This window comes from Crinia signifera, chromosome 6 (genome assembly GCF_055691185.1).
Source record: "Crinia signifera chromosome 6, ASM5569118v1, whole genome shotgun sequence".
Lineage (NCBI taxonomy): Eukaryota > Metazoa > Chordata > Amphibia > Anura > Myobatrachidae > Crinia > Crinia signifera.
The window spans coordinates 243,342,812-243,354,228 of NC_139222.1; the positions used below are offsets into that span (position 1 = coordinate 243,342,812).

Consider the following 11,417-nt stretch of genomic DNA (forward strand, 5'->3'; position numbering starts at 1 on the left):
CCTCTGCCCGGCTCTATGCCGCCTGTGTCCCCCGCAGCGTCCCCAGCCCCCCCTGCTCCCACCAGCAGCCCTGCTCTGTAGCCCCCCCCCCCCCCCTGCTCCCTGGTTTTTTTTACATGTGATTAATCGAGACGATTTAGCACATGTAAAAAATGGCACATCAAGTGCCAATCTAATCAAGCTCCCCCGGGGAGCAGCCGGGGAAGCTCAGGGGGAAGTCGGGGGTGACTTGTCCTAAGGACAAGTCGCCCTAGTGTATGTGGGGCCTTAAGTGACTTTGTAACAATTAGTCAATATCCTCTCTGGCCTTAATTGGACCAGATAAATTAGAGGTTTTAAAGATATAAATTCTCTGTCAATGGTAGGGCACTCTAGTTAATTTACTGAGAGTATGGTTAAGACCATGGAGGGATAGGCCTCTCTTCTGCTAAAGCCCAAACACCCAATTGAAGGAGTAATATTGAAATTACTCCTGTTATTAATCAATAAATAAATATATTTTCCAATTTAGGCATCAATTAGCCAAAAAGTCACCCCGTGGCATCTAGTAAATTGCAGTGGTAACCAAAGAAATATAGATAGTATAATAACTCCACAGCTGTAAAGAAAACCAGCTGCTGTTTCTGACTATCAGGGTCATCCTGACCCCCTCAGAGTTAGTGAGCGAGCTGTGTCCAATCTGTATGTATAGAGTCTAATATACAAATGGTTTAAGCATCTGCTGTCATAGTCAAAGGGATCGGTTAGGATACCCTGTTAAAATGTACTCAGTGCAGGGTAAATCCGTTACCCCCCCTTGGTTGATGAGAGTACTCCAGGAGTGGGGGATGTGATGAGATAAGTATGGAGACGTCTTACACTTGGCTGGTTGGTAAACTGGTGCTTGCTATTTGCAGGTGCATTGGTAGCAAGTGAGCGTTACCAGCCTGCCTGTCGGCGTGAGGTATAGCAGAGAAAAGAATGGAAAAAAAACATATAGCAGGGAGAGCTGTAGTGTAGCCCGCGATCAGAGCGGGTGGAGTTATGAGCTGCCTGTGGTGAGCGGATAGCAGTTACCACTGCTTACCTTGTGCTGGATACCGGGCCAGTTAGTCATGATGTGTCAGGGACTGGGGATGGCCGCATGTGCGGTCTGGGTCAAAGGTTATTTGTCCATGTATCATTTATTTTATTCTTTAATTCATATTTTCTCCATGTACTATACTTCCTTTCTACTCCTTTTTATTTTTATGGACTTTTGATCCTACATATACAGCATTTTACCTGCTTGAGTTTCCTACACTGACTTCTTAGCAATTCGCATTACTTTTGACCATTTTCTCCAGCTTCTATCTTTCTCATTTACTGCCTCCTTCTTGCATGTTATTGCAAGAAGGAGGCAGTATTATTCTGTTTTCTGCAAGTACTCTGGTTTCTTCTTCTGCTGACATTTAATTGTTAATATTTGCTGCCCTTTTGTGATTTTATATTCCTGATATTAATATTTTCAGACAACGTTTTGCCTCTGAATGTCATTGTTTATCCTGTCAATCCCAACTCCCATGCAATTTTTAGCCTTACCCATCCAGTATTACTTTTTGCCATCTACTGTACAGTATAATGTTATAGTTTTCCTCTATTTCTTTGTCTATCATCTGTCATCTGTGGCCTGTCTATCACCTGTGGCCTTTTCTACAACACTGCTTCATTCATTCATAGTTATTAGATCTTTTTTCATTACTTCACCCCCATTGTTCCAAAGTTCTCACCTATGCAATCTTTTAACACCAACTGCCTGAAAGGAAGAAGAGCATAATAAACAGATATCCAGATACTGTACATGCTGCCTGGCTGTCTGCATGGATAATGCATAGCAAAGGTCACATATCATACTATAATACTGGCTGCATGGGCAATTAGGCACTACCACCATTACAAGCTGGGACCCCAGAGCATTATAATGATGCACACTGTAGCCACTACTCTGAATCAATGGAAGACATGTTTTACTAGATCTCTACCTTGAGTCCATTCAATTTGTGCTTTGAAGGGAACCTGCAAGCTTTATTTGCCTCCCACACATCTGTTAACACTGTGAGAGACCCAGCAGGGTAGCACAGCAGAGCTGGGGAGCTTTTAGAAGCTCTTGCAGGTTGCAACCTACCTCACAACCTGAATTCGGGAACTAGAGTTTGGTAGCTGCCTGGCCTTGAGTTCCTGAGGCCTTGACATGATTGTCACTGCAACCCCAGAGGCTCCAGAGCTTACACAAACACACAGACCACTGGAGAGGACCAGGGCCGTCTTAACATTAGGAAGGGCCCCTGGGCAACCCCTCCCCAAATTAGTTTGCCCAGGAGCCCACAGTCACCTCCCCAACCCTCACCTCTCTGGCTCCGTGCGGCAGCCAGTCAGCTTCCGGCGGCCGGGGATCCGATCATCTTCGCTGGGGGATCCGGGCAGCGGGATCAGGGCAGTGGCGGTAGCTAGGAGCCTGCCCTGAAGTGGCAAAGCGCTATTAACTGGTGGGGCGGGAAGCGCTGTTGCATTTGAAAAGACTGGCCAGACGCTGATTGGTTGAATTCAGCCAATCAGCGTTCGGCCAGTCTTTTCAAATGCAGCAGCGCTTCCCGCCCCACCGGCAAATAGCGCTAATGGGAAAGATGGTGGCCGGGTGGCGGGGATCCGACCATCCTCGCTGGGGAAGGGGATCAGGGCGGCGGTGGCGGTAGCTAGGAGCCCGAAGCGGCGAAGCACTATTTGTCGGCGGGGGCGGGAAGCGCTGTTGAATTTGAAAAGACTGGCCGGTTGCTGATTGGCTGAATTCAGCCAATCAGCATTCAGCGAGTCATTTTAAATGCAGCAGCGCTTCTCGCCCCCCCTGCCGGCAAATAGCGCTTTGCCGCTTCGGGCTCCTAGCTACCGCCACCGATGCCCTGATCCCCCTGCCGGATCACCCAGTGAGGGTGATCAGAACCCCGGCACACGGACCCCCGAAATTAAATTCACTGCTAGCTAGGAGGTGAAGCGCTATTTGCCGGCGGGGTGGGAAGCGCTGTTGCCTTTTCAAAGACTGGCCGGATGCTGATTTTCTGAATTCAGCCAATCAGCGTCCGGCCAGTCTATTCAAATGCAACAGCGCTTCCCGCCCCACCGGCAAATAGAGCTTTGCCGAATCAGGCTTCTAGCTACCGCCACCGCCCTGATCCCCCTGCCCAGATCCCCCAGCGAGGGTGAGCGGATTCCCGGACCCCGGCCACCATCTTTCCCATTAGGCTGGGCCGGGGGCCCCTAGGTCCTAGGGCCCCCGGGCAACTGCCCATCGTGCCCAATGGGAAAGACGGCACTGGAGAGGACCCCTGCAGACCTACCAGAGTAGAAGTGCTCTTTTATGGAGGGCAGAAATTGCCATGTTAGGCAGTTTCCCCTGGCCAGTGCAGAAACAGTGACCATCTTCAAAGCTCGCTATGCATTGCTGAGCCTATATAAATGCCCCTTTGAGGTCCCTGGGACTAGTGAGTTTGTGCTGGGGCTGTGCTCCTGTGATTGTGTAAATCCCCTCCTGACTCTCCTCCTTGTGTGCACTTATAATAGCTTCCATATCAACTGGATGTATGACCTGAATGGTCCACAAACTAGGTCCCTGTTTTAAATATATAAACACCCCAGTGTTACATTACATTAGTGTGCCTTTTTTGGATATATAATGGTCCCAGGAGGAAATAATACAAACTCCTCCCATAATTTCCCTATGTACAATAACCTCTGTATCTCCAAATGCCAGTCACTACAGAGACTACCCTTTTTTCTTTGAAATGTAATATGAAACGGGAACTACCCTGAGTCTCAGGATTTTCTGACTCTGAATCTTTTCTGATAATTACACCACTGTCCGCTACTACATGATTTACCTAACTACACCTAGCAGATGTCTTGTTGTGCCTCTCTTAGAGGCATTATGCATAAAAGTAACAAAAAGCAGTCGGGGTGGACCCATGCCAATGCCTCCAAAAATGTGCCTTCTCATCTGACAACCCCTAAGCTGGTTTTACCCCTTCACACCCAGATATTTCTGATTCAGAAGACTCTGACCACTCACCTCTGACACAATAGAACCTACACTCACTCTTCAATTAAACCAGGAGAGAACAAAATCTGTTCATGCAGTAGAATCTGAAGCACGTACCGCAATTGTGTGTCTTAAAACTGAAATAAATGACTTGGGCGATAGAACCGACCACCTGGAATCTAAAATTGATGAGGTGGTTACTTTTCACTGAGATCTCAGCAAGGAACTTCAAGTTCTAGCACAGGTCCAAGATATTAAGGATAATCAGGAATACCAGGACAACAGAGTGACATGCAATAATTTGCATATATGGGGTATTCAAACAGGCTTCTTTAGGAAGCTTGACTCCTGCCAATCTAAGAGTGATTTAGTATTCCTGCAAGAGACCCACTTCAAGAAACCCCTTCACCTTACTTTCCATGCTTGCGACAACAAACAAAAAAAGAGAGGTGCTTCCATTTTACTAGCCGCCCATCTTACATTTGTTCTGTACATTTGTACATCTGTTAGATGCGCAGATGGATAAGGATGGGAGATGACTCATTCTTGTCGGCAACTTTAACCAGACTCTGGGCGGGATGTACTAAGGGGAAAATGCGTTAAACCCCCCGTTTTACCGCATTTTCCTATGTATTAAAACCCTGCCGCTTCGTTACCGCAGTGAAGGGTATCGCCACCTTTTGGTGGCGATACCCTATAGAAGCCTATGGGCTTCTTTTCGCCGCCTGACACCTCCACCGCAAACCCGCCAACCCCCTCCCTCTGGCTTACCTTAGTCCAGGTCCTCCTGGACCTGGAAGGTAAGCCCTTCCTCCCCCTAGTAATGCAGCCAGACATCCTTCAGGCTGCAGGGGGATGAGGAGGCACTGGGGACAGCCTGCTTAGCTGTCTCTGTACTCTCTGTACTGACAACCCTCTACGTAGTGGACTAATCTTTTCTATTTATTGTATTTGATAGAGACTTTCTCAGCTTCACAGACCTGTCCTGAACTGGAGTGGGAGAGAGACCTGGGTCCCCCCCCCCCAGACACTTGCTGCTGGGAGGAAGTAGGAGATGGTATAGCCAAAATCTCTATCTCAACCCAGCTTAAGGAGACGTTTTATCAACTATATTACAAGTGGTACTATACCCCTGACAGATTATCTAAAATGTTTCCTTCTACCATGCCTGTATGTTGGTGGGGATGTGGGCACCAAGGAACTCTTCTCCACATTTGGTAGCCTTGCCCCCACATTGTCCCATTTTTGACTAAAGTGTATCCATCTTGAAATCCATCTCCGGTATCCCACTTCCTTTAGATACATGGACATTCCTATTGTCCTGACCTTTCCCAGATTAAGGGGGGGGGTATTCAATCTTTGTCGTGCACCCGCAGCCATCTCCTGACGGGGGAGATGGCTGCGGGGCCCTATTCAATGCTGTCTTCCCCGAGTCTTCCTCGGGTTCTGCCGAGAAAAGCCGGAAATAGGCGAGCTCCTGGCCGGAGCTCGTCTATTTTCATCATCAACTCGCGGTCACGCCCCCTTCTCGCTGCTCGGCGGCCGGGACATTGAATCCCGACTGCCGAGCTCCAGGCAAGCAAAACGAGAACGGGACAGGGGCACGGCTGTCGAGCTTGCTCGACAGTCGTTCCCCTGACATTGAATACCCCCCTTAGACCCACCCCTGAACAAACGATTTTCTCATATATAAACAGCCGCTAAATGGCTAATTGCTAAAAATTGGAAGTTCCCTGCCACTCCTACTGTACCTGCTCTAAATAATTATATCTGGTTTGTACTAACTCCATGACTGTCCCCATAAATTTCAACTGATTTGGGGCACTTGGCTACTATGTAATAGAGAAAGGAGTATCTCGCACAGTATAAGTACATACAGTGTTTATTAACAAACCAACAATTTCAAACATATATATACAATGCTCTGTGTGTATTGAGAGACAATCTATTTTTGTTGGAGGTGCTCCCAAGAAATCGAATAATCTAATACTCACAATTAGAAAATGGTAAATTGCAAGAGGCCATTGATACCATTAACAAAGAGATATATTTTTGGAGGCACACATTTATGACTTATTGATTAATGATCAATGGTTTAAAACTTAGCTTTTAATTCCAATCTTTTTAAAATATATTGGCTATATGCAGTAGCGCAAAGACATACAGTACAATACATTTACACAGAAATTGTATAGACATACAAAACATTGATATACGAAGTGTATAAAATCATGGTGTTATTTTATTTAGTGATACACAGTAAGTGTATTTGGTGAGGCTCCAAACTGTTAGGCGCAAGTCCTTAAATAGGATCTGTTTAAATAAATTCAGTGTCCTAAAATGTCAGTGAGAATAAATCCAAATGCTTTAAAATAATTATAATAGCTGACATTTATCACCGCTGATCATAGTGAATCATATAAAGTTGTGCTCATAAGTTTACATACCCTAGCAGGATTTGTGATTTTCTGCCCATTTGTCAGAGAATATGAATGATAACTCACAAACCTTTCTTTCACTCGTGGTTAGTGGTTGGGTGAAGCCATTTATGTAGCTTTCACATCACATAAAACATTTTGAAACGTTTTGAAAAACTGTAATTTTAAATGGTATTTTAAACGGGTCTAGTGTTCATATTGCAGCAGATTACCATTTTAAAATACCGTTTAAGTACAATTCACATCACCAGTCAAGCCGTTTAACCTCTGAACACGTTTCTACCCACAGCTTATTTCCTGGTTCAGGGAAGGGACACAAGACAAGGGACAGCCTATCACAGTGCTCTAACCTTTATTTTTTTACTAAATACCATTTCAGTGCCATTCAGACAGCACAAAAAACGGCTCTGAATTGGCTTTAAAACGGGTAGGACTCTGCTTTTTAAACGTGTTGAAATACCAGTTAACTTTAAATGGTATTTCAACTATGACACTTTCACGCTGCAGCCTTAAACGTTTTAAAAGGCAAAAAAATGGCAATATACCGTTTTAAAAGTGTGATGTGAAAGCTACATTATTGTCAAACAACTGTGTTTACTCTTTTTAAATCATAATGACAACAGAAACTACCCAAATGGCCCTGATCAAAAGTTTACATACCCCAGTCCTTAATACCGTGTATTGTCCCCTTTAACATCAATGACAGCTTGAAGTCTTTTGTGGTAGTTGTGGATGAGGCTCTTTATTATCTCAGATGGTAAAGCTGCCCATTCTTCTTGGCAAAAAGCCTCCAGTTCCTGTAAATTCTTGGGCTGTCTTGCATAAACTGCACGTTTGAGATCTCCCCAGAGTGGCTCAATGATATTGAGGTCAGGAGACTGAAATGGCCACTCCACAACCTTCACTTTATTCTGCTGTAACCAATGCGCCTGAGCGCCACTTTGGGTATTACGGTGTGTAGTATATTTTGTAATACCACGCCCCTTTGAGATGCCACGCCTTCTTTCCATTAGACCACACACCTTTTGACACGCCGCAGGTGGGTCTGTGTGCTCAAAATGCCAGGGCCGATTTTTGGTCCCAGTCCGGCCCTGCCTGTAAGCAGTGTTAGGTCAGTCCTGGTGTAGAAGCATCGCAGGACTGAGATGCGATGCCAGAAAATCTCTTTGTTACATGGAAAAGGAGTTTATAAAGATTTTAATTGGTAACATAAAAGAAACAGTTGCAACATTGTTGCATCATGCTGAGCTTGGTTCAATTTATACAGCAATCTGTCAATCACGAGTCAAATCTCCAAATACAAGGGTAGACTGTATGTCACAGATATATAAAGTTATGCAAAGAGTATCTGCCCATACTCAATTTAATACATGTTTCATTTGTAGGGTGATGCTGCCATACCTTAATCAGGATGTAACTAGTATAAATAAGATGAAAATATCCCTGGATAGTATAATAACATTATTTAACAAACAATCATCTACGTGGAGTGACAGTACAGCGTGATAGACCCTGGTGCTTACTGTTTTCCTTCCGTCTTCAACGAGCGGGCGGGTGGTGAGAGTAGAACCAGGCATGCTATGCTGATAAAAAAAAAACAGAAGCATGTGTGGTAGATACCAGCTGTGCGCGGTGTAAGGTCAGTTCTGATAGCAAGGCATTACAGGGCTGAGATGCGCCACCAGCGGGTCTCAACCGGTGCACTGAAATTTGACTAAAGTGTTATCTCTACAATTAGTTTCAAACATATTTACAGTATATACAAACTGATGCCAAGATACCTTCAGCAATGTTATAAAGCTTTAATAAAGATCTTAGACTTCAGATTGACCAATGACTTTTTGAAGTCTTTATTCTTCAGACAGTATATAAAAGGATTTAGCATAGGCACCAACACAGCGTACAACAGAGCAACAACCTTGTCCAGTTTGGAAAAGTAACTAGATGTAGGCTTCATATGCAAACAGGTCAAAGTCCCATAATAAATGATCACACAGGTTAGATGGGAGGTACAGGTGGAAAATGCTTTACGTTTCCCTTCTGCAGATTTTATCTTCAGAATATTTGTGATAATAAATATATATGAAATTAATATAAGCAGAAATGAAGAAAATGCCAGCAGAACCCCTTCTATATAGTTTAACATTTCCATCTTGAATATATCACTGCAGGAGATCATCAGCAATGGGGATATATCACAAAAGAAATGGTCTATAGGACGCCCTGACCAAAAGGACATATTAGACATAACGACAACGTGTCCAATTGGAACCAAAAACCCCACAACCCAAGAAGCAGTTGAGAGACAGACACAGTTTGTAAAACTCATTACAACAACATAGTTAAGAGGGTGACAGATTGCCACATAGCGGTCATATGCCATGGCTGTGAGCAGGATAAACTCTGTACCAACCAGGGACACAAAGATATACATCTGGGTTATACATCCTGCAAATGAAATCATGTTGTGTTTTGTGAAGAGCATAGTAAATAGCTTACGCAAAGTATTTGATGTAGAAGCGATGTCAATGATGGAAAGGTTGAATAAGAAGATGTACATGGGGGTGTGCAGATGGGAATCAGCAGTAAAAAGAGCGATGATTGTGAAATTTCCCCCAAAAATGATGACATAGGCAAATATAAGGAATACCCCAACTGGGATCTGTAACTCTGGATAATCAAACAGTGGAAGAAACGTGAATGCTGTCACGTTATAGCAATTCACTGTCATTTTTAGGCAGATAAAAACCCTGTATAAATGAAAATGTTTCCCATAATTACACTAATTTGTGGTTACTATAATATCATGGTTAGAAGTGTAATTGTGTGTACACACGGTGTGATTTTGGCTACAATTTCGACTATATAGTTAAAATAAGATGGTAAGTTAACCAAAGTTGCAGTGTTTAGGAGGCTCGCAATACCGTTGCGTGGCCCCACGCCGTTGGTATCTAAAAAGGTCAATATATACAGTACATAGTCAATATAGACTTGTGCAGGCAAGTCTATATTGACTATGTTGCCTGTAGAATGTATTTGGCAAATAGCAAGACAGTCAAAATTGCAAATATAGTTAGCCAAAATAGAATAGAAATAGCATAGTCCAAATCCTCCATTAGCCTGATTCGCACACACCTTACAATCATTTCATAAATATCTTTTGTATTTGAGAAGACAAGTCTGCAATGACTAATTCTACACATTTATAGACCACCCCCACTGGGAAGCGCGTCCCAGTTTCCCATCAGCAGGGGACAGGAACCCTCTCCGTCTCCACTTCAGGGAGATGGTCAGGGTTAGGGGCGGTAGCGGGGAGGTGGGGGGCGGTGTTGGGGGACAGCGACAAGTTGGCGGGGACCCAGGGGGAGCTCTGTTTAAAGGGGATGCGCGTGCGTCTCGTGTGCACGCATCCCCTTCCGGCAGCAGTCGGGGGCTGGCGAATCCACCGCCAGGCCCCTCCAAAGATTACAAATGCTCCATCTGTAGCTGCTAAAGAGAAGTTATGGTACAAAATGTCGACAGTGTCTAGTTTGAACATCAAAAGGCTAGAACTGAATGGCCAAGAGGCAAATGGGTGACCTAGACAAGGGCCGACACAAGCAAAAGTTCGACATGGAAATGGCCGCTGCTTGAAAAAGGTCTTCAAGATTTTTTTTGTGATTTTTGGTGTTAGTTTGTAGATTATCTGGTGGAGTCCAAATTAGTGTACGGCTTCACTCGCCATGCTCCACACAAGGTGCCTTGCCTTGCATCTCAGCACACTTATACTATAGACAATATAGTTCCCAATCGTCCACATGAAAATAATAATATTAAAACAAAAACTTATATTGACCTTTTGTCTATGTTGACCTTGTACATGTCGACCTATTGTCTAGACACTTTTGACCAATTGGCCAGATACTAGACACTGTTGACCAATTTGATTTGAAAAAGTATTTTGCACAACTTGAAAAAGCAGTTATCTGGCCACAAAACGTCGGACATATTTTTTGCTATAAAGCTTTTTGAATTACTTACTGTAACTCGTGGAGTGTCACTGTTTGTTCTATGCCGATATTTACATATCCCACCGCAGGTGTACAATTCTACATTCAGATAAAGTAAACTTCTTATTCTAAGCTTAAATCTATGTCTTGATTTGCACATAATAAATAAATGTATGTAATGTCTTAATTTACCACGTAATGTATGTTGTCTCTCCATATGGATTATTGCAGACCAAATGGAAATATGAAGTTCAGCCATCAACTAAAATGTTTTGCCCACACACATAGTATGTGTGCATTTGATTATTTTAATTATTATTATAATTATTTGTTCATTATGCAGTAGAAGGCACCTTTTGTTACTATTATCTTCATATTTTACAACCAATGTGAAGACAATAGTAACAAAAGAAAGAAACGATTGAATTTGACTATCGTGCTGACCATAGGCGTGCGCACGGGGGGTGCCAGGGGTGCACAGGCACCTCCTAATGACCCGGCACCCCCCACAGGATTGCACGCAAAACAGATTTTCAGCAGCACCCTCGGCGGTCAGGACTGCTGCATGACTTGCCTTCCGCCGCCGGTCTCCAGCACGCCAAACAGATCACGGCGGCTGGGGACATAATGGGTGTCGCTACTGTGTGGATGGACCTGCGGCGCTGTCTCGCTCAGCTCCATAAGGTCAGGCCCCGCTCTGACCTTTAGACGTCATGGCGCACAGCGCGCACACCCGCTCCGTCCCACAACCTGCCTGTCGGGTCTCCTACCTGCTCTATCCAACGTCCCACCCGCCTGGTCTCCCATTATGGTAGGTGGCATTATGCTTGGTGGACATAAAAGTGTGTGTCAGTATGAGGAATGGGCATTACAATTTGCGGCATTATGTGAAATGAGCATTTTGGTGTGTGGCATTTTGTGAGATGGGCTTTAATGTGTGGT

The 11,417-nt window shown here is 44.3% G+C and overlaps 1 protein-coding gene across 1 annotated transcript; it reads right to left on the reverse strand.

The window, feature by feature from the left end:
• Positions 1 to 8,278: 8,278 nt before the first annotated feature.
• Positions 8,279 to 9,217, reverse strand: LOC146009749 (olfactory receptor 5V1-like). Its single transcript, XM_083150210.1, has one exon. It carries the CDS (start codon positions 9,215 to 9,217, stop codon positions 8,279 to 8,281), a length of 939 nt encoding a protein of 312 aa, XP_083006336.1.
• Between the last annotated feature and the right edge of the window lie 2,200 nt (positions 9,218 to 11,417).

Bases quoted from the DNA above. Each gene is read 5' to 3' on its own strand.
- LOC146009749 (XM_083150210.1), bottom strand. From the start codon at position 9,217: ATGACAGTGAATTGCTATAACGTGACAGCATTCACGTTTCTTCCACTG.